This window comes from Emys orbicularis, chromosome 22 (genome assembly GCF_028017835.1).
Source record: "Emys orbicularis isolate rEmyOrb1 chromosome 22, rEmyOrb1.hap1, whole genome shotgun sequence".
Lineage (NCBI taxonomy): Eukaryota > Metazoa > Chordata > Testudines > Emydidae > Emys > Emys orbicularis.
In genome coordinates this window covers 14,645,767-14,672,503 of record NC_088704.1, presented here as the reverse complement: position 1 = coordinate 14,672,503, position 26,737 = coordinate 14,645,767, and the positions used below count along the sequence as shown (strand labels likewise).

Here is a 26,737-nt window from a genome sequence, read left to right as displayed (position 1 = left end):
GCTACAAATGTCCCCACGAGCCTCTAATCTCCTTCGCCCAGACCTGCGCTACCACCCCACTGTGCAGAAACCCCTGCCCATCTCATGCACAGAGGTGTCCCTAGGTATGTGAGCCCCACAGCTGAAAATAACTTCTCCTAGTTCAAGGGGATGGCTGGATGTGTTCGTACTTACCTTCCCAGGAATATACTGCAATATTTTGTCTGTGGTCATGTCTCTCTCCTGCCCTGACTCAATACCAAAGAGGCTGGCCAGTTTTTTCTTGCTGTCTTGTCTGCAAAGAAACAAAAACATGTAGGCCAAAGCTGGTATATTGCAAACCCCAGCTCAGAAATAAGGAAGCAGGCGAGCCAAACAAGCAGTTTGCCACTAGCCTCCTAATCATCCCAGCCCAATAAACGGCTGATAATCAGCCTGCAAGAATTTTAATGGCTTTTCCAAGCACTTGTTGGCTTGTCTTTGTTTTGTTTACTTATCTTTGCATAACCAAAATGCTCAACAAGCCCTGTCTGCATCTCTAGCTTGGCCCTGCATCTATCTCTAGCTTGGCCATGCGTCCCAGCTTCCCCAGGCAAGAGATGGAGGCTATGCTGGGGATGTCTTACCAGCACTCACCCACTCCATTTTATTCCATCTTTGTGTCTTTCCTGTCTGTCCTCAGAATCCCAGGACTGTTCTATCCTGACCCCTTCAGACGCACACTCATGCCCATGTTAACGTGCCCTGCTGCCGCTACCAGCTGTAATTTACCATTTGGGTCATTGGGGCTGCTTTTGCCAGGATTCCTAAGCAGTTTTCTCTCTTTAAACCACATTGCAACAGTTAACGCTATGGGGACCAAATTATCATCTGCAATGGACTGACGACCCCATCCCACAAGCTGTTGACTGACCTCAAAGCCCACCAGTGCCAATGGGAGTTACAACACACAGGATCAGGCCTTTACACGGCGAGCTTCTCGGGGCCGGCGATCTTGGGCCCGCTTCTCCTCTCCCTTACATCTGTTTTACCCCAGAACAACTCCATTGCAACTGCCTTCCTTCGGCAGAATTATTGCCGACTTACACCGACGTCAGGGAGAAGAGAAACACTCCTGACATCTTGTCCATTTGTTTGTAAAGCCCTGAGCCTACAAGGTTTAGGAATGATCTCCTGAAGCCAGCTGGTGCATCCCACCAATAATGCAATGATCTTTTTCCAGCTACAGACAACGTAAAAGGAAACCACAACCTTCGACGAAGGCTCGGCTCCCCGCTGCACCCTAGAACGTGCCTGGTAGGCAGCACTCTTGGAAGGTCCCCCTTCACACACACACCCGGGGGTGGGGAATAGCAGGAAGCAATACAGATGACGTCCTTGTTATCATGGGGCTTAACAAGTGGGTGGGGGCTGCAGAGATCTGCAATATTTCTGCTATTTGCACGGGACCTTCCTAGAGGCTCAGTGTAACACTACTATTATCCATGTATGTCCGGGGTGCCGCTGCTGCCCATCACCGTAGTATCTGACTGTGCGCCTTCCAGGACAAATTGATACCAATAGCAAAGTCCCTACAAGACTTCCTGGAGTCTCTGGCTCGTCTCCCTTTTCAGGGTGAAAATGCTGCTCACATTATGTAGCTAAAAATGCCTGGCTCTGGAGCATCTCTCTCTCTCTGAGCCTGGCTTTTACAATCACTCACTTTTTTGGACTTGTGACCCATCAGTGTCAGAACCAGGAATCACTAGCGCCACCAGTAAATCCATCTGCAGCCCCCCGGCAAGTCTCGTGGGAACGAGTTTTCATTTTCAAATCCAAATGAAATAAACCAGCCAGCCCTTTCTCCCAGGGGCAACGTGACCGGGCCGTCCCCCCGCCAGAGCCTGAGAAGTCCTCGCTCTCTGCCCCTCGCTGCAAACTGGGCTCGCTCCTGGCTGGCCAACCCCACGCGAAACCGGGCAACAGACACATTTTGCTCAGCCTGTCTGCAGCCCCCAGGTATCCAGAGAAGGGCTGGGGCTTGCACAGGGCAAAGCCGGCTGGGAATAACTTTAAAACAAGCCCAGATCAAAGCGACACCCATCTACTTACTCTTTCTTCAGGGAAGGTTTCCTGCTGAAGGAGTGTCTGAATCTCCCCGGGGGCTGGGGAACACACGTTATGTTCCCCATGTTGACAGCGGCTGGGCTAGTCCAGGGGCACCAGGGAGCGGAGTGCTAGATACTGGCAGGGAGAGAGAGGGAATGAGGAGCTGGGGAAGTTTGCAAGCATGTGTCATGCACACATTCCATCCCTACTTCCGTCTGCGGTGACTCTTGTGGGTGTGATCTGTGTGAGCAAACAGCCTTTTAGCCAAGGGCTGGGCCATTGGGTTCTCTCCCCTACCCCCGCCTGGGAGCTCCGGAGCGTTAGGGGAGGGATTTGCGCAGGTGAACCAAAAAAGTCCCTTTGGCACCACCTGGGATCTTTGATACCGGGCTGGGGAAGAGGGCAGGGGGCTGAGCAGTTTGTGCTTGGCGAGGAATTTTAATCACTGTTAGATAAGAGGGATTCCAGCCACGGAAGCATTTAGGTCTCACTGCTGCAATCTGATCCCACAGGCAGCCCCCTGCAGAGCCCCACGAAAGCCAAGGAGCAGAGGTACAGTGTGTGTGGATCCAGTTGCAGGACTGGAGCCTTAAAAGGACAAGGTTGGGGTTTCAGGGCTCCTATCCTGACGTGCCTTTATTTTTCTTAATGACTTGGTTTGCAGAATCCATCGCCTTCTTATAGAAGCTTTTCCATATATATTTTTTCGAACTCAAAGAGTGCTGCATCCCACAGGGGGGATTTCTGCCTTAGCCCTCATCTTGCCAGCTAAAGAGGAATTAACCGGAGAACAACAAATTAGTGGCTGCTTAGCCGCAAGTGCTCCTAACTTGAGTACATTAGTTATGTACAAGCATCAAGTCCAGGCCAGCCATGTATATATTTGGGGCTTTAAAAAGGGCCAATTTCACAAAGCTGAAAACCATTATGAGCCAAATCAGCAGGAAGAAAGAATTTGAAGCGAGAAAGGCGGATGATAATTGGGGACTGTTTACAAACATTTTACTAAGATGGCCAAAAGACACAGGCAAGAAAGAATTTAGACTGTGAGCTGTTTGGGGCAGGGACTGTGTCTGCACACAGCACCATGAGGTTCTGGCCCATGACTGGGGCCTGTAGAGGCTACGATAGACACAGACTAAATAAATAATAGGGCTACAGTGATTAAAAAAACAAACCAGCTTAGGGGGAAAGTGAAAGCAGCTATAAAAACAAAACAAAAACAACCCCCCAGTATATAACAAATGGAGAAAAGGGGAAGATGACAGCAGCAATGACTCTAAATTAGAAGCTAGGAAGCACAGAAAGACACAAGGAGGAATCTTTGGCCAGCAGAGAAAAAGACACTAAAGAGGTTTTGGAGTCCTAGCAGGAGTATTGGTCCATTGTTGGATGGAAATGGTAGAATTGACAGAGATAGTACAGAAAAGACAGAAATGTTCAATAAATATTTCTGTTCTCTGATTAGGAAAAAGCCAGGATGATGAAATATTTTTCATTTCAACAGTAACTAAAGAGAATGTTAAACAGCAGCTGTTAAAGCTTCCAAACATTGACATTTTCAAATCAGCAGGTCTAGGTAACTTGCATCCAAGAGTTTTAAAAGAGCTGGCCCAGGAGCTTTCTGGACTGTTAATGTTGATTTGCAATAAGTTTTGGAATGCTGGGGGTGCTCCAGAGGACAGGGAGAAAGCTAATGTACGTATATTTTAAAAGAGTAAATGAGATGGCCTGTATAATTATAGGCCTGTCAGCCTGACATGGATTCCAGGCAAAATAATGGAACAGCAGATAGGAGAATTGATTAATAAAGACTTAAAGGAGGTTAATATAATTAATGCCGAGGAGATTACAGGTTTGGTTGATAAAGGTAATAGTGTTGATGTAATAGGTTTCTGTAAGGGGTCTGACTTGGTACTGCTTGATATTTTGATTCAAAAACTAGAAAAATATAAAATTAACATGGTACACATTAAATGGATTAAAAGCTGGCTAATTGCCAGATCTCAAAATGTAATTGTAAATGGGGACTCTTCACTGAGCGGCTGTGTATCTAGAAGGGTACCATAGGGACTGTTTTTTGGCCCTTTGCCTTTTTATCAGTGACATGGAAGAAAACATAAAATAGGTATCTGAGACACTTTGTAGATGACACAGAGTTTGGGAGAGTGGTAAATAATGAGGAGGACAGGTCCCTGGTACAGAGCGATCGGGATCGCATGGTAAGCTGGGCGCAAGCAAACGATATGCATTTTAATACATCCATATGTAAGGTCGTAATCAGCTGAACATGAGCTCCCGGGAAGACGCTGTGGCCAAAAGGGCTGACGTGGTCCTTGGATGTATGAGCAGGGCAATCGTGAGTATTCCTCTGTATTTGGCAGTGGTGCTACCGCTCCTGCAATGCTGTGTGTGGTTTTGGTGTCCGCTATGCACGATGAGGATTGACAAGTCAGAGAGGAGCCATTAGAATTATGACGGGATTAGCAAACCTGCCGTGTACGGAAAGACTCAGGGAGCTCCAGCCGTTCAGCTTAAAAGCTGCAGTTTCTAGGTCCCTAAATGGGGAACAGAAATTTGGTAATACAGGGCTCTTCAGTCTAGCAGACAAGAGATCTCACGAGAGCCAACGGCTGGAAACTGAAGCTGGACAGGTTTAGACTAGAAAGAAATTATAGATTTATAACTGCGAAGGTAATTAACCAGTCGAACAACTTACCCAGGCTTGCTCCGTCACTGGCCATGTTTAAAATCCAGAGCCAATGTTTTTCTAAAAGAGCTGCCGTAGTTCAGATAGGAAGTAATGGAAGGCCGTCCTATGGGCTGTGCTATGCAGATCAGACTACGTGATGATATTGGTCCCTTCTGGCTTTGTCATCTCTAAATCGTATGTATTTAAATCAGTCCCATATTATCTTGCCATTCCAGAGCAGCCCTACAATAACAAACCAGCATGGGCTGCCCATCCTTCAGGAGACATCCTCTACTAAACCCCCTCATTTTTTTGCAGGGCAGGTCCTGCGGCTGCAATGTGTGCATTGTCGATTCCCTCAAACAACGAACCCGAGTGCAAGCGTCGCATGGAAGGGAACAAAAATTGTGGGAAGGAAACAGGTTTCCGTTGCAGTCTTTCAGGTGCAACTATTCTTACAGTCAGTAAAGGGACTGTTCTCCTTAAAGAATATTGCTAATGGAAGAAAACAAACCTACCCCATTTTTTTGTAGGTCCTGCAAATAAATATAGCCACGCTCACAGGGACGCAGCCAATGAATGGCTAATCAAGTGAACCTGTTGGAGTCTGCACTGAATGGGATGTGTCAAAGCAGCCCCTGCCATGGGATTGCTGCGTATACGTCATTTGGAGACCCCAAAGTTTGTTGGATTACAGAGCGGCCCCTTCCCCCCACCCCTGCTTGCTCCACTGCCAGTAATAGGAGAGGCTGCACCGGGGTTGGGAGCAGACGGGCTCTGGGCTTTGAGAAGCTTTATGCAACTGGCAGTTATTTATAGAAACCTGAGAGCGGGGTGAGGGCCTGGGCAGCAATGCAGAGCAGGTGGGAGGCCCTCGGAAAGCGAATACCACGGCGTACTCCAGCATTACTTCTGCATGGGGTGGTGGGCCCTGCCTGTAAGTGGCAAGAGGGGGAAAGGTTTCTCCTCTTGAGTCCTCACTGGGGGCAGTTACAGCTCTCAGTCCCCCCCTCCTGCGAAAGGAGCTCAGCATTTCCCCCTAGGCTGCAGTGACTGAGTGCAGCTGGCGAGGGCGGCTCTGATCTGTAGCAGGCTTCCCCTGCTGCTCAGCTGAGCCAACCAGCCACTCCTGCCTCTAGGCAGGACCCCCGAGACATTCCTAGGTGAAAGCGGGATGTTTCTCGTCTGCTTCTCATTTCCACTCCGGGGCAACAGCTGTCAGCAGCTCTGGGGCTGGGGACTCGCAGGGGGGCTAGTGCTAGACTAGCCTTCAGCCACAGGGAGAGGTGTAAATCAGCAGATTAAAGCCCCTCGAATTTGCACTACTCGGCCCCAATGGTGTTTTTCTGCACCTCTAGCCGACGCTCGTGGCCAGTCGCAGCGCACCCCTGGTGGGACGTTGAAGAGGCAGGTGTTGTGGGACCCTCTTCTGGGGCATGGGAAAGGGCCACTTTTCTACGATTAAATCAGAGCAGAGTCATGCCAACCTGCCATCGTAAGCAGCCCACGAACAGCCCTAGCTGAGGAGTGGGGCGAGGGGCAAGTACGACAATGAACAAGGGGTCTTGGGCCAGCCAAGCTGCTCCCTTAGAGCACCTGGACTCTGCGTACCAAGGTGCAAATATCATCAGGGCAGCCGCCCTATGCCCTGGGCTCATGTGACTCCCACACCCATATACACTGGCTGGGGAGATGGATAGAGCGTGTTCTGGCTTATGCTGAGTTCACCTCACTGAGTAGGTGCAACGCTGGCCCAGGCCCTGGGGTGACATTTGCAATGGTGAGTCCAGGGCAGTCCTGGCTGCAGACATCCACAGCGGCTCCGTTCACATTGGAGCCTGCGGGAGGGTCAAAGGGTGGCGTGTTCTAAGCAGAGGCCCAGGAATTCCCAAGTTCTAGCCTCAGCGCCTCCAAAACTGAGCAACCTGCTCCACCTTGCCAAGCACTTGGGTGACTCGCTTCCCTGGCTCAGTTTTCCCCCTTAGCAAAACCTAGCTGGGAATAGGAAGCAAGGTGAAGAAGAGCAATAAGTGGCTGATGGGGCAGGATCCAGTAGTCAAGAAAACCTCTTTATTTTACACATTGGCTTGTATTGCTTGTTTCCCTCCCCCTGGTGTAGTGCAAAAATCGAGAAAAAAAACGAACAGAGAATTCCTCATAAATAAATCACAACTGACATAAATAAAAATGACATTTGGACAGGGGGGAGAATCAGTCGCCTCTCAGCTAGGCCAAGCGTATCCCTCCGCCAGGATGGGACTAGAGAATCCCCTTCCCCACCCGACCTTGGGGCAGGCTCCAGTGGGGCAGCAGGACATGCTCCCTGGGCGACACACGGCAACCCATGCTGCCGCTCAGCCTTGTGCCCCCCAGAAGGGAGCCTGCCGTTCAGCGACGCTGCCCTGCCGGGAATACCTCCCCGCGGCCGTTGTCTTATTAACAATGCTGTGTGTTAGTCAGAGCCCACGACGTCAAACGGGACGAGAAACGAACAGTTAACAGCGCCCCTGCCCACTCAAATCTCTCTCTCTCTCTCTCACACACACACACACGTTCCAGCCCTGGATTGTCACTCCTTGTGCCAGTGGCAGGCACCCTGCACCAGCGCTGTCGCCCCCTGCAGGCTGCTTTTCCAACCTGGGCCACGGCTTTTTCCATGTCCAGCAAAGACTCCATTGGGTCGGAACTGCATCACAACTGGGGTAGAGCGACTGCACCCTCCACACCTGAGGCGCTGCTCCCTGCCCCACCAGCCTATCCTCTCAGCTCCAAGCCCCCCTGATTCAGATGAGTACAGTACTTAGCAGCAGCGTCCCCGTCACGCCGCAGTATTGCTAGCGCCAGCTGGAGGGGATGGGGCCATTGCTTTCAAACCGGCAGCTACTGGATTAACCGAGATCTACTTCCTTCCCTCAACAATGTCTTCCTGGCCCCTCCACTTCCCTTCCTCTGGCGCTAGCTGGTTCCCTCCCAGGGGGTGGGGAAGAGACTGGCCTATGGTGCCCTCACTTCCTCTGCCCTACTCATGGGCCACAGCAGAAACCCCAGGACTTCTGCCAAGTCTGCAGCTCTGAAATGCCCATGGAGCTCTAGGCTCGCCTCTTGGGCTCCCTCCCTAGGATTCTCTTCTGCCTCCTTGGAAGGGAGCAAGGGAGCAAGAGGTGGCGTGCACACAGACACAGACATACACACACACACGACTGTACCACTACTTTGGGTGAGACGGCGTCTTGTGACCTAGTTAACCCAAAACAGTGGCCACGAAATAGGTCGACGCTCTTGCCGTGCTAATAGGGAGCTCATTTCAATCGCGGGCTCAGGGGCGTCGGGATGTCAAAAGGGCATCGTCGGCCGCATACAGGAATGTGACAGCCGTTGAACTGCGGCTGGCTGCTTCAGGGACTTGGCAAAGGAGAAAGGAATGAAAAGATTTAAAATAGATTTAAAAGCCTAGTTCGGCCCGAAAAGCCGAGAACATGTCTTTGGGTAGAGGGCGGGGAGAGCAGCCAGTGATTTTGGGTGCCCAACTTCAGGCTCTGGAGCTGGGCCTGTTTAACATGCAAAGTATGCGTCTTGGGGGAAAAACTGGCCCTTTCTAAAGTGTCTCAACCTGGGCACCAAAAAATCTCCAGTCACTTCCGGAGACATACGTCAGCGAGTATTTTCACAAGTGGAATCTAAAGGATGATGAAGTGGGGAGGAGAGAGAATCAAGGGAAGAAAGAAAGAAAGAAAGAAAGAAAGTCACAGAACATCCTCCCAGTGCTATTGAGGTATCAGTGGTTTAGCCATTCCTATGCACCATGGGGAACACCTGTTAACCTGTCTTCATGCAAACCACACACACAACATGGCATATGCAGTGAAACACATCTTAAGCCACCACTCAGGAAGTTCTGTGGTACAGGTGGGTCTATACGGCCAACCGTGAGCATTACAGTACAAGATGATTCAACCGTTTGAGTGGTAGTTTAAGACAGGGAGTTGCTAGCTGCAAATGGTCCCTTCTGTGCTGGTTTCACTGTACATATGGCCTCTCTCACACACTTACTTCTAGGCCATAGGCATTGTCCAATAGATCATTTAAAAAAATGCCGCTGGCTCGTTCCTCTCATCCCTTCCCACGTCGGCGGAGAGAACGGGATGGGGTGGGGAACTCCAGAATAATTTAAAAAAATAATAAAGTTAATAAGAATCAAAATTAAAAGATTAGCATCATAAATACAAATGGCAGACACATTAAATAAATAACACAGTGCGACCCTGCGGCCTGTGCCACCTGCCGGGTCGTACTGTTATAGGGAACCAAGGGCCTGGCCCAAGCCTAGATCCTTCTTTGTGGACAGGGAAGCAACGTGTAGGCTGGATTGTTCCCAGCCGCCGGGTTAACACAATGACACAGACACGTGTGCAGCGGGCGGCAGCGCAGTAATTTGTAACAGTGGGACGGCGACTGCCCCCGAGCCGGTGAGCTCGTTAAATCCATCTGGCCGGCTGGGAACCTCCGTAGCGATGGCAAATCGGGATTGACAGCGAGCGGGACGGGGTCAGCAGAGGATGGAGATGCCGGAAGGCTCGGGATGCTCCACAGAGTTTTGTGGCCTTCTTCCCGCCGCATCCCCCAGCTGCGGTTTTTAAGGCATCGATCAGACACCCGTGCGCCGGTCTCGGAGGCATTAACAGTGCGCTGGAGGCTCAGTACAGAGAGTTTGGCTAAGGTAGCATTCCGAGGAGCGGTGGTACATTCAGCGGTTTCCTGGAGAAGCACCATACGCGTGAGTCACCCACCCCCGGCGCTCCCGTCCGCCTGGATCCTTCCTCGCGTGGCTGTCCAGCGTGCAGCACATGTTGGGGCATGGTAAATCTTAAAAGCAGCAATGGTTTCGGCTGGGCCTGGCCGGCCCCAGAAGTCAGTTGAGTCATGGGCAGGTTTGTGGATGGAGCCAAGAGCTCCCCCCGCCGTACACGCCGGCAGAGGGGACTCTTGAATGGAAAGTGCCGTTCTGACTCTCAGCACGCTGATCTGAAGTGTGCACCAAGAGAGGCAGAGCCCCCGAGGGGCCCGCGGAATTGCAGTGGGCCGGGGCTGGAGGCAGCAGCCAGGACCCCCCCACTCCGGTCTACAGAGACTGGCTGCTACAGGGGTCAGGCCAGGGTGGCCTTGCGCTCCTCCATACGCTGGTGCCCCCTGGAGGTAAGGTACGACTGGATTCTTTGTCAAAGGCTCGTCGAGGACACGGAGAGGGTGGGCGAGGAGGGGGGCGGGAAGTTGAGCAGTTCCAGCACCGCCACCCCCACGCTGCTCCGCCGCGTGAACATGCACGAGGCCGCCACCCACTTGTTGGTGCGGGGGTTGTACTTCTCGATGGAGTTGAGGCTGGAGCTCCCGTCGTTCCCACCCACCGCGTACAGCCACCCGTCCATGGCCACCAGGTCGTGGGTGCTCCTGCAAGCGACAGCACAGAGGACGGCATTAATGAGCCAGGCTTTGGATGTCCCTCGGCAGATCCCCGACCAGGGTTGTGGGGGCTCGGCCCTCCGGAAGGCAGGCAGGAGTTGGGGACCCGAAAAGGGACGCATCAAAATCAGCAGAGCCTTTTGGCCTAAGTGATTTGCCCAGGGTCTCGTAGGGAGTCAGTGGGAAAGCCAGAAATAGAACCCAGGAGTCCTGGTTCCCAGCCCCTGGTTCTAACCACAGTTTGGTCCGTAATTTAGGCTCCTAAATTACATTATTTGAAGGTGATCCCTCTGCTAGCTGCAGGAAGTGCCAAATACCTATGTTTAGAAGGCCGAGATACTCCCCCAGTGACCATGTCAAAGGCCATGTGCTTCCTGTATTAGGGATTGGCGAGCGGTAAGTCGGGAATCATTTATGCCCATGTAGGATTGTTAGGGCGGCAAAGACTCTGCAGGCTGCCCCCGCTTGCTCACGCCTACGTGGTTCATGCAACAGGCACTGCTGCTCGCACAGCATTGACAGGTGAGCACGCAGCATGGAGGTCCCTGACCTCCCAGCGGAGAGCTTCCCGGCTGCAGTGACAGCAGGCCAGCTTGCTCGGTCGGCCAAGCTATGCCTGGCCATTGCTGCACCTTGATGGCTGCAGAATGACATGGTCCAGTGGGTGATGGTTCTCTCCAACCCAAGAAATCCCCATGGCCGGTGTGACAGACTGGAGCACAGCCTGGGTCCGCCTCGGACCGGTCTCCCCAACTCCCCAGTTTAGATGGGAGCTGGAGAACGGGGGGGATCCCTACCTCCGAATGTTCATGGGGGCCACGCTCTCCCAGGTGTTGGTTTTCGGGTTGTAGCGCTCCACGGAGTTAAGGCAGCTGGTGCCGTCGTTGCCGCCGGCCACGTAGAGCATCCCTTCCAGCACGGCCACACCGGCGCTGCTCCGGCGGCTCAGCATGTTGGCGATTGGGGTCCATGTGTTGATCTTGGAGGAAAGGGGAGAAGCGCCCATGAGAGCACATCTGGGTTAGCGAGCAATACCCGCGGGTGATTATCCTCCCACCCCAGCTGTTCAATGGCGACACCACCGTCCGGTCACACTCCAGACCCTGCTCTCTCTGCTCTGCTCCCCGTTCGCAGGCTCTTAACACGACAGCCCTCCAGGAGGAAGGACCCCTGTAGGACCCACCACCCACATTCCAGCAGGGGGCACCAAAGAGTCAGCAGCTAAAGATAGCTCAGTGGTTTGAGCATTGGCCTACTAAACCCAGGGTTGTGAGTTCAATCCTTGAGGGGGCCACTTAGGGAGCTGGGGCAAAATCAGTACTTGGTCCTGCTAGTGAAGGTAGGGGGCTGGACTTGATGACCTTTCAGGGTCCCTTCCAGCTCTATGAGATAGGTATAGCTCCATATATTATTAAAGCAAGTTCTGATGACCCCGGCGGAAAATCTGACCTTGGTTGCAGCAGGTTAAATTAGTCAGCCGTCAGCCATCCTGCCTGCTGTTATCAGATAAAGGGCAGAGGTGATGGAAGAGGCTTTTGAGGGAACACAAAGGCCCCCCAAGGAGAGGGCAGGAGGGGAGTTCTCCAGGAAATGGTTTTCTAGGCTGCACCGTTCCACCCCAATGCAGCTAGATCCAGCAATTACTCTTTGTTCACTAACACGAATACATATGTCTCTCTCTGCCCCCCCTGCATGAGAAGCTTACAAACATTATCAGCCCAACTCTGTGCTCAGTTTTACGGGCACCCTCCTTTCCTAAAGCATCAAACACAAAACTGCTTTAAAATCAAGAAGAAAAAAAAAATGTTTAAACCCCAGAGAATTCACACCTCTATTTATTTTAAAGAGACCTCTGCCGGCAGGTTCAAGCAACTTCAGCTGTTAACAACAGGACCCTGGTCTCCGGGTCCCTAAAATTTGGCTTAACTATCGGGAGCTCGAGCTGCCCATCAGCTCCAGGACAGAGCCCCAAAGTGGCCATGCGGGTAGCTGTGTCTATTTCTACGGCTCTGTCGGGGAGTCCCAGCGGAGGCCCCACAGTTAGGGGCTCCGTTCAGAACCTTGTTTCTGACCCTCTTTTTCCTGAGCCAAGCCTTTGTAGGGGAGCCTACCACACCCATGAGCCCACAGCGGTCTGCTGGAGCTTGTCAGCTTGCAATAATGGCCGCACACAAGGTGGCAACACAGCTGCACGTGCTGGGAAAGGGGGAGGGGTCCACCATGAGACCCCCACCCCAGGTGGAAGGGATCTTGAGAATTGAACAGAGAATTGTTAACGGACCTACAGGGCGATAGACAGCTAGGATGGTTTAACCCCCCGCCCCCCGAGAGGATCTCGCGCTGTTAGGTTCTGTAGCGCTTAGTCATTTCTGTAGCCCCCTGTTGTGTTTTCCTCTGTTCACTTTCTAGAGGGCTTGGCCACAGGGTCCTTTTCAGAGAAGGGACGGGAAGGAAAGCGTTAATTGCGCTCGCTTGCCTTTACCTGCGGCTCGTACTTCTCCACCGTGGCTAAGTGGGATGAGCTGTCATATCCCCCGACAGCGTAGAGATTGCCATCTGCAAAACACCGTCATGCACAGAGTCAGCCGTGGAGCCCTCCACGAGGGCCGTGTTACCGGCCGGGATGGATCCCGGCCTTACGTGCCGCGGGTCTGGGCAGCCAGGAATGCAAGGGAGTGGCAGAGCAGCCGACAGGCAAACCTACACCAAGTAGCAGGACCCCCCCCCCGGGGAGGATGTGCTCACAGAGCAGCTCATGCAGCTTCCCCCTCTCCCCCGCCAAGCCTCTGCTGTATGGGGGCCGCATCTGGCGCGGGGAGTCGTTAAATATTCATCAGGCCATTTCTCTCCTGCGCAGCGAGGGCTCCGTGCCGAGAGAGCAGCCTGGGGAGCTTGCTCGCCTGCAGCCGCCCCCGACCGGCTCATTACGGGCCGTGCGAGCGCTTCCCGCCGCCACAATTAAGCTTTATTTTTAGCCAGCGAGGCAGCGGCGGCAGGAGCAGCAGGTTGCCGCGGGGGCTGATCCATAACGCAGCGCCAGGCAGAGAGCACACCACGGGGAGAGAAGGAGCGAGCGCGTGCGAAGGAACCACTGAGTCAGCACGGAGTAAGCGAAAGAGCAGAGACGAGAGGGGATTAATGTACGTGCAGCACAGAACCCAGCACAGCGAGGAGCTGCTCCCACAGCTGGTGCCATTGGCAGCACTGACACGCGCCATGGTGAATGCGCCGGGCCAATTAGAGACTGATTTGTGCACGGGTGATTATCACCGCCCAGCTCGCCCTGTACGGCGGTGCTCTCTGTTTATCCACAGAATAACCCGTAGCTCTTACATAGATCATCCCTAGCTCTCAAAGCGCTTTACAAAGGAGGACAGTATGGGATTATCCCCATTTCACAGATGGGGAATACTGAGGCACGGAGCAGTGAAGTGACTTGCCCAAGGTCACCCAGCAGGCCAGTGACAGAGTTGGGAATAATACCGTGGTCTCCCAAGCTCAGTCCAATGCTCCATCCTCTAGGCCAGTGGTTCTAAAAATTATTTGCTCTTTGTGTCTGTCGTCGTTTATGCCCTCCCCTTCCCCCCCGCCACACAGGTACATCACTTGAATCAGTTTCAGCGTCTCATTCGAGGTTTATTTTTTCTGTTGCACAAACGAGCCAACGAGCCATTGTAACTAGAGCAAAAGCAAAAGGGCCATTGTGGTCCGGGCGTCCAATGAAGTGTGTAACAAACGGATTAACGTATAGATGACAACGCCTTCGTATAATGCTAGGCAAGCGTCACAGAAATCCGTCAAAATGCGCAGCGCCAGCTGAGGACGTGACACGTCTGGAGGAATCGGCGTTGCTAGTTATTCGTTGCTGGGGGTAAGGTGTGCGCAGGAAGTTTCTTTTTCCTAAAACTTCTCACCCCCACCCCCAAAATATGTTCTGCGCCTAGAGTGTGAGAACCTCTGCTCTAGGCCAGTGTTTCTCAACCACCAGTCTGTGGACCAGCGCTGGTCCTGGAGATCTCCCTGACAGTTTAGGAAGGCACAAGCTGGTCCCTGGTATCACAAAGATTGAGAAACACTGCTTTAGGGCACACTGCCTCCCCACTGCCAGCTTCCCACATGGAGTGGTCCCCTCAGGAAGCGAGGGGAACCAGCTGTGACCACACCTCATTCCACACGGGTCACTGGCCAGCTGCCGGACTTCCCAGGCAGGATTGCTCTGGCCTGGAGGTGAAGCAAGGGAGGATGGGGTCCAGAGTGAAAGTCAGAGACTGGGCTGCATCCCCGATTGTGATGGGTTCTCTGGGTGACCCTGGGAAGTCATTTCCCCCCACCCCTGGGTGCCTCAGTTTCCTCATCCATCAAATAGCGATTGTGATGCTGGTCTGCTTTTGCAAAGCACTCAAATCTACGCTAGGCATGTGCAAAATGTTGGTACTTTTGACCTTGTGGGGAAAGGCCCAGCGTCCCATTACAAGGCTCAGCGTGCGTATAGGGAGACATTTCAACGGAAAGGTACATATCATATCAGACCACTGTTGTTATGTTATTTTGACCACTAAAAGCCGGCCGTATCTGGACGAGGGTTATTATTAAATTTCTTTAGATCAACGAAGCACCCACTCCCTGTCGGGTCATCAAGCCGCTAAGAATTTTGCTGCTCTAGAAAAATCACCTTTTTCCTAGGCTGCAGGGAGTGTTTTTGACAAAACCCTTCCAAACCCAGCCAGTTACTGGTCTTTGCACCAAATGTTATTTTCAAGAGAACAATGCTACTCGCATTCAGTTGGGCCATCTGGTTTGGGCTATGCCATTTCACAGCCCCCGCTACACCTCCCCAACTCTCGCCATAGGTTGACACGAAGGCACAGCCCATGGACTCCAATGTTTCCAATATCCAGTGTCCCACCTTGAGCCCAGAACCCCTAGGTGGATGCAGAGAGATGGCCTGACTTGGAGCAAAGCTTGCTAAGATCTGTAGCCCGTTACCATTATTAGAGTAGCACCGACCTAGAGGCCCCAACCAAGAAACCTGTGGTAGTCCAATACACGCAGTAAGAGACAGTCCCTGCCCCAGATCATCTGGTCTGTTTAGCCTATAAGTAAATTAAATGACTTGCCCTCGGTCACACAGGGGGGCTCTGGCAGAGCTGGGAACTGACCCCCTTTCTCCCCAGTCCCGCTGTAGGGCATTAACTCCACCCTCCTTCCTGTGCATGGAGCAGAGCTGCAAACCTGCTCCATTCTGTGCCCGGTAGGCAGTGCCCTTTGGCTCCTGGCGCGCAGTCAGTGTGGGTCCCAGCAACGCGCGGTGGCCTGTCACAGGCAGCAGTCCGAGAGTGGGGCTGCAGCTGATGGGAAGCAATGTGCAGGACTAGACAGAGGAGGGGGCGAGAGGTGACAGAGCCTGGGAGAGCCAGGCAGATTCCACCGCGCTAGTGCCCTACCTAGTGTTGCCACCCGGACGTATCGCCTCCTGGTGCTCATGGCGGCGATCGAGGTCCAGGTGCCCGTCAGGGGGTCGTACCGCTCGGCGCTGCGGCAGGCAGAGACACAGGAACATTAGCAACACTGGAGGGTCTCTGGGGAAACCCTCTGATGCAGCCCTGAGAGGTGACCAAGGACACCAAGGGGCGCCGGAGTGAGGCAAAGAGCTGCCATGGATCAGAAACCGCCTCAGGGATGGGAGCCAGAGGGCAGGAACAAAGGGCCGTTTCCCCATCTTGTCATCAGGGTTAAGACCAGGGGCCTCCGAGGGGCAGGGCCAGGACCAGTGGGGTTCACGTCTCCACCAGGGATGGAGAAGAGGGGGCCGTATTTGCAGCGGACACGCCACGTACTTGTCCAGACTGGACGAGGCTGCGCGGAGCTTCAGGAGGACCCAGGGGTGCCAGATGAATGGGCCGATGGAGTTCACGGGCCAAAGGGCAGGTTGGTCTTTCCTGGAGGGCCAGGGAACTAGGATGGGGTCAGGGTTAGAGACACCCACACAGGACCCTGCTGCAAACGGAGAGGGGATCCCAGCCCGGCGGCCCCACGAGCCTTGGGTCCCTTTGGCTGCCGATGAGCCATCAGGCCTCCAGGAAACCTAGGCTACGCATGGCCTGCCCCCCCGGAGCAGACCTTGGGGACAGCCGGGGTGTCTCAGCAGCCCAGGGGGGCACGGACCCAGGAAATCCCCCTACCTGTTCAGACAGGAGGCCCCGTCATATCCCCCCGCTGCGTAGAGGAGCCCGTGAAGCGCCGCCACCCCCAGACAGCTGCGCCTGGTGCCCATGGACACCTCCGGCTGCCAGGAGTTGGTAACTGGGTCGTACGACTCCACTGTGGCCAGGTCGGAGGTCCCGTCGTAACTGCAGGGGGATGGGAGAGCGTTGGAAGGGTGGGGAACCCAAGCGGCAGGGCTGGGAGCCGGGACTCCACCCAAGCCCTTGGGCTGAGCACAGCTTAGCCTCAGGTTGATGCCCAGTCCAGACGCGGGCCGCGCTCTTCTCCCTCGCCCAGCTCTTGCCGGCAATCAGGCCCATGCAGAGCGTCAGCTAGTCGCTGCATTTCTGGCGGGTTCGCTCCCCGTGTTCCAAACCCGCTCCGCCCGCCTGCCCTTCTCACCCCCTGCAGGGACGATGCAGCCCCCGGGGGGTTCCCAGCCGCCTGACCGAGTCTGTGTGAATTTACGGGACAGGCTGAGAGGGCCGGGGGCCTGGGTCGCAGCTGAGCCAGGCAGTTACTGTGCATTGAACATGTCCCTGAGGTGGCATGACATTAGCAGGGCAAGCTTCCCTTGCCAGCTGCCTCAGCCCTAACTGAGCAGGGGGAGAAATGCACCCACAGGCGAGAGCAGCCTCGGTCCCCTCCGCTGGGGCCGTGAACAAATGGGGTCAGTTAGCGGCCAGGCTGCCACTGCACAGAGACCCAGCAAACTCACTCCACTGAGCAGCTGTGGGCAGTGGAATGGCTTCCAGTCGCTGCTCCTCCGGGCTGGGTTTGAACCAGCGACGTTTCCCGTTCCCACTTCCCTGGGCCAGCCAGACCCCCGACACAGCTGGGGGCAGAAATGCCCCCTGGGCCCAGCCTTTGTTCTCTGACCCGAATCCAGAGGGGTCCCACCCCAGTGCTGCCATTCCCCTCTCCGCCCAGCTCAGTGATCTGCTCCCCTCCTTACCCGCCCACCGCGTACAGCTTGTTTCCGATGGCAGCCACGCCCACCCTGGCCCTCCGGGTCGACATGGAGGCCACCATGTGCCACCGATCCGTCCGCGTGTCATAGGCTTCGCAGTCTCCGTGGATGGCGAATAGGCTCCCCCCACCTGCATGGGGGGGGGTCACAAGCAGAGCGAGTGAAGGGCAGGACCCCTGGAGTTTCCAGGGAGTCATTGAGCAGGGGGAAGCCATGGACATACCCCTCTCTGCCCCCCAGCTCTGCCCAACATCCCAGTGACAGGCCCTGCCTGCAGCCCCTTCCCCGAGGGTGGGACAGATGCCCCATGGGAGGCAGGTGATGGGCTCCTCCCCCAGGCTGCACAGCAGGCACCGTATTCAGCCCCCCCGGCCTGGCTGTCCCTTACCCACGGCGAAGAGCACGGTGCTGGCCCCCTCGCACCGCCGGGGCCGGGTCCTGCTGTTGCCGAGGACCCCTCTCTGCTCCGGCATGAGGTGGTACTTGAGGGCCTCGATCAGCAGGTCCTTGCACTCCGAGTGGTGCCGGACCAGGAGCTCCGTGTCCACGTTGCTCATCAGGAAGTCCCGGCTCAGCAGGGGCAGCCGGACGCACTTCATGAGCTGCAGGGTGGAGGGAGGGGAGGGACAGTGCTGAGTCGGTGGAACAGAGACGGGTTGGGGTGAAGATTAGAGAGGGCTCCCTTACCAACCCCAAAAGCCTTGGGACCTTGACTGGACTGGATCCCCCTCCTGCCACCTCATCGTCCTCCTAGTGGAAGGGAGGGCAGGCTGCCCCCCAGCATATGCCTGCCGAGTACATCTTGGGATGCATATACTCCTATTTGCATATCATTTCCCAGCATTCTTTGCAGGCTCGCAGCTAGTTTCTTAGCAGGCCTGGTAGCAAAGCTCCCAGAACAAACGGAAAGGTTGCCAGGGTACACACGGAGGCATTTTTCTCTGGGTTGATTAATGGGTGCCAATATTCATACGTGCAATGCCACAGGTATCCACAAGAGGGCACGCAAGACTCATACAGAGCTAGGGCTATGCTGGGAAAGAATCCCTGTAGGAAAAGGTTTTGTTATTCCTGTTACTGTTTTGCTTAGGCAGGTGACAGGCCTGTGGTTAATTTGCTCCCAGTCACAGACACAGAGATCAGAGCACTAGATAAAGGAAAATCCAGCCTAAGCCATTGCAGACTTGCCAAGTTTGGCTTTTCAGAGCAATCCTGAAAACCCAGCTCTAGAGAGCAAAGTCTACCGGACAGACCAGTCACCCTCCCGACAGCCCTGCTGCCCTACTGAAGCCCGAGCTCTGCCACGGATTCCTCATGTGACCGTGGGCACGTCGCTGCCCCTCTGTGCCTCAGTCTGTAAAATGGGGTCATAGCACCGGCCTTATCACATGGTAGGGGATTTTGTGGGTTTTAGAGATCCTCTGATGTGGGATAGGAACTAAAGAAATCCCAAGTATGGTCACATTTCTCTACATATGGAGGAAGATAGTCTAATGACAGGGCACAGGACTGGGACTAAGGCAACCTGGGTTCTAATCCAGGCTCTCCTGCAGATTCCCTGTGTGACCTCAGGCAGTCACTCAACCTACCCAGTTTCAGCTCCCCCTCTGTAAGATGGGGATAACACGTCCCAAACTCACAAGGATGTCGGGAGGATACAATGTGACTGTGAGGTGCTAGGGAAGCTAGGACGTGGACATTCATAGGATTCAAACCCCTGCCTTCTAGCTCTGCGTAAGGCAGCATGAGCCTCCATTTGCAGCGGGGTACAATGCATGCCCCAGTGCATCGGAAGGAGCCAGGTGCTATAGCCTTGGGAACCCAAGCTCCTGTCAGACCAGACCTGGGCCAGTGCCTAGAGACAGCCAATGGCAGCAAAGGCTTTCAGATCGCACCATGCTGGAAACGAACTCATCTCAGTTATACCAGTAAAACGCCACCGGGGGACAGAGCAGAATTTGGCCTTGAGGTGGTTAGACTTGAGACTTTTCTTTGGTTCCCCCCAACCCTGTCTGATCTCACAGCCTGCAGGCTGGAGTTCCCAAGGGGAGAGGGAAATAGGAATTTGCAAGGGGTGGGGGGTGGTCTCCAGGAGCCTTTAGACCAGGCCAAATCCACATCCATTCAGAGTTGGTGAAAGCCCCCTCCCCTGCAATGATCTGCGTTCCCAGCCAGCTCACCTACCCTGGGGACGTGCTGCCTCCTGCTGTCCACGTCGTGTTTGACCCAGCTCAGCACGGCCCGGTACACCTCCTCCTCGGATGGCACGTTGAGGCTGTCGCTAGAGATGAGGTCCAGCACCTGCAGAGGCGAAAGGGAAGGTCAGCTCAGCTGTCACTCGTCATGGGGAGGGAGTATGGCAGGGAACATGGACGCACGCGTGCACACACACACACACACACACACACACACACCTGAACCAGCAGAGCTGCACACTCGGAGCCTTACCACACCTCCATAGCCTGTGGGTAGAGCAAGGCTGGTGTGTGCGTACTGGAACGGAGAGGCTGCAAGAGCAGAGAGTCAGGACTCCTGGGTTCTATTCTTGGGTCTGCCTCTGACCTGCTGGGCGACCTTGGCCAAGCCTGTGCCTCAGTTTCCACATCTGTAAAGTGGGGAGAACGAGGCCAACCCGCCTTCCAGCTGAACCCTCCCGCCGATTGGCTAGGGCTTGCATGCGCGCCGATGGCGGGAGGGGCAATGGAAGCCCGGACTGTCAGTGTAGGCACCGTGGCAAGTGACAGGGCCTGATTCCCTGCTCCCCTACGCTGGTGCAGCTCGCACCAGTCACCCCTGAATTACGCTGTGCGAGAGGAGAACGAGCCCCACGAGCTCTAACTGGTCCCTGCCCCCAGTGGCAGAGCCAGGCTTTGGAAGGCGAGCTCTCCGCTGGGCTGCTCTCCTTGCTGCTGACTGAGGAGGGCTCATAGCAAGACGAGAGCTCCAGGGGGAAGCCCGGGCCACGCTGGGCAGTAAATAACCCAACAAAGCAAAGCCGGGGACTGCACGGGCTGCTCAGCATCCCCTGGAGGGGCGTTTCTGGGCTTTCCCGACAGCAGACTCTGCCTGGCGGAAGCTCTGAGCGCCGGTGCTTGGAGAAGGCGGGGGGAAGACACCTGTGAGGCTCTCTGGAGCAGTTGCTAGGAGACCGGTGAGGCAGGAAGAAGAGAAGGGATGGCCCCTGTTCAGAGGGCAGCCAGTGCAGGCTTTGCCCATCTCCAAGCCTCTCCGTTTCCTCCCCACCTGGCAGGAGACCCTGCTCCTCCCGCTGCCCTGACCAGGCCTCATAGAGGAGATACTGCTTTATCAGACAAGCCACCCCTCTTGGGCTCTTAGCCTGGCCAGCTTCCCTCACCAGCTGGACCCAGGGCCCAGCGGAACCTGTTCCCTGCAAACCATCCGCTCTGCCCACTCTCCCCACCCGGGCCATGCTGCCGCTCCCACCAGCCCCTCAGTGATGCACTGCGGGTGCCCTTTGCTGGCGCATCCCCTGGCCAGGCACTCCAGACAGCAGGGGCTGCAGATCTGCTATGGAATCAGGGGAAGAGGGCCAGGGGACCCAGTAGGTCCCCTTTAGTTCCTCCTCTGGGGGGAGCAGGGCTGGCCCCTACCGTGCACCATGTAACCCTTTCTCCAGACTACATGGTGGAGGGGTAGGAGTTGACTGCACGTGGGTGGCAGGAGGAGGGGACAGGGATGTTTCCACACCTAGAGGTACCATCTCCCTGGGATGTTCAGAGGGCACCGATGAGGTCGTTGCTCATGGCATGGCTCCCCTCCCCCACCATACGCAGAGGGAGATGGTGAGTGATCCTACGGGACATCCCTGCGGCAAAGCCAGGCCAGCAGCGATGAGATGTGGGAAGCATCCGAGTCGCTGCAGACGTGTTCTGGGGCGTCCCCACTGGGGCCCGCTTGGGCCCTTTTCTTGCGTTGGAGTCTGCCTGCATCAGCCCTCCCCCAGCTCCAGCCATGCCGACAGCTCTAGGAACGGGTAATGCCTGGGTACAGACCCCTGCCCTGAAGGGGGGAGAGGGCAGAGAGAAACACAGAATGGCTCAATCCCCAGCCTCAGCCCCACAGTGACTGTCCTGGTGAGCAGGGTCCCACCAGATGCTTTGCTCACCCACAGAGCTCGGCTACCACAGGGACTTTAAGGGGTTAAATCTGCATTGGGATCACCCCCCACCCCACCCCCCGGCCCTGAGAGGAGTTTGCCTTCCTGAAACGTTTCACTGTAAAGCTGGTATTAGGTGCTGCCAGAGTAGTGGGCAAAGAGCAGGGCTCTGGGGGGGGGAGCTAGAAACAGTCACACTCCAAGGCGCTAGGCCAAGCAGAATCCCCTCGTACCAGGGCCGGAAACACCCCAGCCGCCTCCTGAACTGCCCATCAGCTTGAATCCGAAGCTGCTCCCCAGGGCCAGATGTTCCTCTCCCTCCTGTGGGCTTTGCCCCCCGTGTCCCCAGCCGTGAAAGGAGAGCGCTGAGGTGGCCAGCCCCCTCCCCAGGGGCAGTGACTGCCGGTTCTGATGAGCCTCAGCGAGCTCCGACAAGCCTGCCCGTGTCACGGGAGGGAACCAGCAGCCCCGGCTGCTCCCAGCCACACAGCCTCCCTGCAGCGGGAGGGATACGAGTGTGCGCACACACGCCTGTGATCCACACGCTGAGCGAGAGGCAAAGGGGGGGCTGAGCAGCTGCTGGGAGGAACAGGGGCATGGTCTATCCTCCCCCTCCCACCCCCGCAAAGCCTGCCGCACCGGCCCATGCCAGGAGCCGCAGGATCCATTAGCCAAGCTGTAAATTAAACATCGTGGCTACCTGCACTGAGAAGCAGCCCCTGCCTGCAGCAGCAACGGCTTGTGGGCAGGTTCCCCAGTGGCCACGCTTCTTTCTTCTCGGCCTGTATTTCCACAGAGCGGGCAGGCGCTGGCTGCTCCGGAGATGCCCGCGGGGTAGACGGCAGCACCCGCCTTAACCCTTCTTGCTTTATGTCCCACTTCCTCCGCTCTTGGGGGCCACGCTCTCTTCCTGGCAGCGGCCCTGCAGAGTCCTGCGCGAGAGGTGGCCTGGGCACAGCCCCTGGGAGTCCCTTCCCTGCTCTCTGAGCCCGCTCCCTCCCAGCACCAGCTCCTGGGAGTCCTGGAGACACACGTCCCCCCACGGAGAACAGCTCTGAGCCTCTCTTCGGGCCCAATCCGCAGACTCTCGCTGACCTCCGGGGGCGTTGGAGGAACTCGGGCAGTGCTGGGTGCTAGGCCGAGGCCTGGATGGAGTAACACAAACCAGCCCCCATCCACTTCCCTCCCCGCCTATACACACACCCCAGCCATCTCCTGCCAGCACAACATCCCCTCCCTCCCCCCAGCACCTGGCAGACCCTGTTCCATGGCTAGCAGCTCTGTGTGGGTTAGGGTCTGAATCAGAGAGTGTGTGTGTGTGTGTGGGGGGGGGGGGGCTGAGATGCATGAACTAGGCCCCAGGTCCTACCTAGAGGGGATGAAGACACCATGGCAAAGCAGAGGTGACCTACCAGGGCTAGTGGGCACGGTGGGACGCCCCAGCTAGCATGAAGCGTCATGCAGCGCTCTGCGCCCCGAGAAGAAAGTCAGTGGGAGCAGCGCCACAGTGCGGACAAGAGACACGAGGCCTCGGGAGGGGTCTTACCTGCTTGAGCGGCAGCAGCATGAACTCCTCCGTCTTGGACACCTCCACGAAGTGCTGGAGGACGTACTTGTGGGCGGACTTGAGCAGGTCGCTGCAGGAGTGCGTGTCGGCGAAGCCCCGGATGCCCAGGCAGTTGGACGGGTCCAGCTGGCTCAGCAGGAACTTGCAGCAGGCGTCCCGCACGCCGTTGAGCTGAAGGAGGCTGGCGGCTGGAAGCAGCGTCTGCGGGCAGACAGCGAAGTGTCTGGGGCTGCAGCCCACCACTTCCATCACTGCTTCCCACGGAGACAGCCCCAGCATCCCCTCCTCCTCAAGCAGGGACCTATGCTTTCCCCACAGAGACAGGGCCAGCTGTCAAGAGATGCCCTGGCCTGGGAGAGCCCTGGGATACAGTTACTAGGAGAACAGCTAAGATCTAGGATCCAGAGTACAGCCCGTGGGCCAAGCACATCCCACAGAGAGTCCCATTGACCCACTCTCGGACAGTTTCCTCGGTGGCTTTGCACCTGTATGTGGCTGGCCGGCTTTCTCAGATACAGAACGCAGGAGGGCCCTTCACCCCCCAGGCGACAAGAGGCAAAAGTGCCTATGGAAAGCTTCCCATTAACCTCAATGGGCCTGGAACCGGCCTTACAAGAGGCAGGGTGGAGTGACAGCTCCCAAACACAGGGCTGAACCACCCGCAGCTCTGCAATGGGTCCCTCCCCCGGCAGGCACTGGGTGTCACGAAAAACAGCTCCATCCTTTCTCGCCAGCAGCTTGGTCCCTATAAAATGAATCAGCAGCCACAGAGCAGCTGCCGGCTATTTTAGATGAGTGCCCCGAATTCTACGCTTCGTGCCAAGCTGGAGTGAGGCTGCATGAGGGACGCCCCATCCCTCGCAGACCCTCACGAATATGGCATGGGATGGGGTAGAGGAGGGTCACGTCAGGCCAGCCCAGGGAGCAGAATTTGGAAACAAGCGAGAACAACAACAACAGGTTCCGTGGCCAGCTGTCTTATTCTTTCCCGAGAAGGCCCCTGGGCTGTGTGATTCAGTTACAAAGAGCTGAAGACTCAGGGACCAGAGGGGAAACGCGAGTCTGAAAGAAAAGGCTAAGCTGATGGAGATTCGGATTTTCTCCCCTTCCCCAAATCAGTTCAAATTTAATATAAAGCTTTTGCACGTTTTTCATTCCGAAAGACAAACAGACTCATTCCTGGCAAGAGAGGGCTGCGAAGATCTTTGTGTTTTTGAATTGGGGGAAGAAGAAAAAAAGACAGTCATTTTGTTTGATGTCAAGGAGTAGCAAAATGTAAGGGGTCGCAGCCCCCTCCACCTCCCATACACAGCTACAAAGGCTGGTGCAAGATTTTGTAGAAAACTAACTTTTCAGTTCTGCCTACGTAGGCCAGGCTGCACCTATGCTAGATGTCTCCACTAAGGCACATCCCACGCTCACGGTCAAGCGGCTGATCTGACCTGAGCTGCACTTCATGATTCTGAGTGCCCGGAGTGGCCGGAGCATCAGATCCAAGGCTGAGAACGACAACTGACCTTCAGCCCAGTTGCTTTGTTATTTGGTTGCCCAGGGCTACAGGACAATAGGATTTTTCCAGCCCTTGTAAAGAAACTCCCCCAAAGCCCCACCCAGAGGGAGAAGCTGAAACAGGCTCGGTTCCAGACCAAGCAGCTGGAGAGAGACCAAAGGGCGGACGATGAGGACAAGCACCTGCAGCTCACTCTGAAGTCAGTGACAGCTGTAAGCATTCAGTGCCTCTCAGTATTCGGTCCAGTTGTTGGGGCAGCCGTTCCCAGCACGAGCGATAGGCTGAAGCAATCGCAAGCACTTTGCCTCTGGGCTCAGGGAAAGGAGGAACTCCATTCCCATCCACAACCACAATCAGGCACAAGGCACTGTCTTGGTGCCAAAGTTTGAAGGTCACGAATCAGGTCCCTAAGGATGGGTCTTTAGTCCTCTCCGAAGGGCAGCAGGGCAGAGGGATGGGGGGGGGGGGGAGACTCCTACCTGCACATTCCCTTCACCCACCACGATCTCCGCAGTGTAGGCATATTGCACCAGCTGATCCAGGGCCTGCGGGTCTATGTCGTGAAGCGTCACATGGGTCTGGCGGCTTTCGCTCATCTCATCTGTGGGGACACACGTAAAACTCCAGTGAGGCCCAGCCGGACAGGCACACAGCCTAAGGGCGGTCTTGGCCGTGCGTGGAACAAGCCAATGATTCTGAACAGAGCAACAGTTTCCCCAGGTATATTACTGGGACCCACAGCCATCGATTCTAGGGGCTTCTCCCCCCCCCCCACCTTTACCTGGGGATCCCTCACCGATTACTTAGGGCTTCTCTGTGTCAGCTTTAATTGAAGACCCCTGCTCACCGATTCCTTGGGGCCTCTCCCTTGCCTTTAAATCAGAGGTTCCTCCACCCCTCTCTCAGAATTTCCTCCTGGCATCTCTCACTTGCCGTTAACTGGAGTCCTCTCTCCACCTTGTCTTAAAACTAGACATTGAGCTGCGGACAGGCTAGCGTCAGCTCTGACATTCCCCACCACCCGTGCTCCTAGGTCATCAAAAACTAAAAAGCCTGGAGCTTAGTTAAGACCACGTGAGGTCTAGATTAGACCCCAAGCCCCGTTCCCCTCTCCCTCCCTGTTCACATTGCTGGACTGACCACCATTTCCCCTTGGCGTCAGCAAGAGGGGGCAGGGGCCCCCAGCCTGCAGGAGATGTCTTTGGAAACCCAAACTTCCAGCCTTTTTATCTGTGGCGGGTTGGGGACGGAAGGCCTGGTGAGGGAAGTGGGTTTGAGTGGGGGAAGGGTTTGCTGCTGCAGGAGTGGGAGGTGGGTTGAGAGGCAGGTCCGAGAGAGCAGGAGAAGGAGGGGGTTTGTGGTCTGGAGCTCTGCAGGCCCGCAGGGAAGGACAAGAGGGAATGGGGAGAAGGTGGGCTCCTGGGAAGAGTTGGATACTTGCTTGTGAACATGGCGTGGAAGTAGGGGCTGCAGGAGGCCAGCACCACCTTGTGGGCCTTGATCTCCTTGGTGCCCACGTGCAGCACGATGTCGCACAGCAGGCCCCGCTGCCGCATGCGGTTCATGCACACGAAGGCGTCGTGGTAGTGGCGCTTGGAATTGTGGGAGATGCTGTGGCCGTCCCGGTTGAGGAGCTGCATGCCGCCCTCCATGGCTGCAGGGCGACGGCGGGCACTCGGTTCTCAGCTGGGCCCCTTCTGGGTCACTGCAGGGGAAAGCCAGGGAGGTCAGTGAAGGAGGAACAACTGAGAGTCAGCCACTTCCTCAAGGCTCCCACCAAGCCATACACTCCCCGGCTCCCTAGCGGAACAAGCCGGCTCAAAACCACCCCGGGAGGAGAGCTTCCCTCATACCAGGTCCCCTGCAATGGGCCCCACAGGGAGGAAAACGCCTTCCTGCCCCCAAACTTTGCAGTGAATTCTCATGAGCAAGAATCACCCTAGAGAAGCATCCAATGCCACAGAGGAACTGAGATGCCATGGGAATGCCAAAAGCTGTGGACAACCAGGACAAAGACCCCATCACCTGCAATGGTCCAACTGAGGGCAGGACATAACCCCCCTGGGTGTAATTAAAATCAGGGCAATATTCTGTTGGAGCCGTGGCTAGAAACATACACAGGAGCTTTTCCTTGAAGTTATAGCCAGGTATCT

At 55.6% G+C, this 26,737-nt stretch overlaps 2 protein-coding genes across 2 annotated transcripts in view; both read right to left on the bottom strand.

Moving 5' to 3' along the window:
• The window catches only part of PLEKHN1 (pleckstrin homology domain containing N1), a 40,564-nt gene extending 38,414 nt beyond the window's left edge, over nucleotides 1-2,150 (bottom strand). The window contains exons 1-2 of the mRNA XM_065421435.1: nucleotides 2,071-2,150; nucleotides 175-274 (exon numbers count right to left, since the gene is read on the bottom strand). Of these exons, the coding sequence (XP_065277507.1) occupies nucleotides 175-274; nucleotides 2,071-2,150 (180 nt within the window). The remainder of the gene's footprint in view (nucleotides 1-174; nucleotides 275-2,070) is intronic.
• Nucleotides 2,151-9,975: 7,825 nt separating this feature from the next.
• KLHL17 (kelch like family member 17) lies at nucleotides 9,976-26,242 on the bottom strand. The gene is made up of 11 exons (XM_065421233.1): nucleotides 26,026-26,242; nucleotides 25,064-25,185; nucleotides 23,054-23,275; nucleotides 19,575-19,691; nucleotides 17,779-17,992; nucleotides 17,376-17,520; nucleotides 16,399-16,566; nucleotides 15,661-15,749; nucleotides 12,699-12,772; nucleotides 11,014-11,195; nucleotides 9,976-10,204 (listed from the first exon to the last, which is right to left on the bottom strand). The coding sequence occupies exons 1-11, from the start codon at nucleotides 26,234-26,236 to the stop codon at nucleotides 9,976-9,978; spliced, it is 1,773 nt and encodes a 590-aa protein (XP_065277305.1). The 5' UTR covers nucleotides 26,237-26,242.
• Between the last annotated feature and the right edge of the window lie 495 nt (nucleotides 26,243-26,737).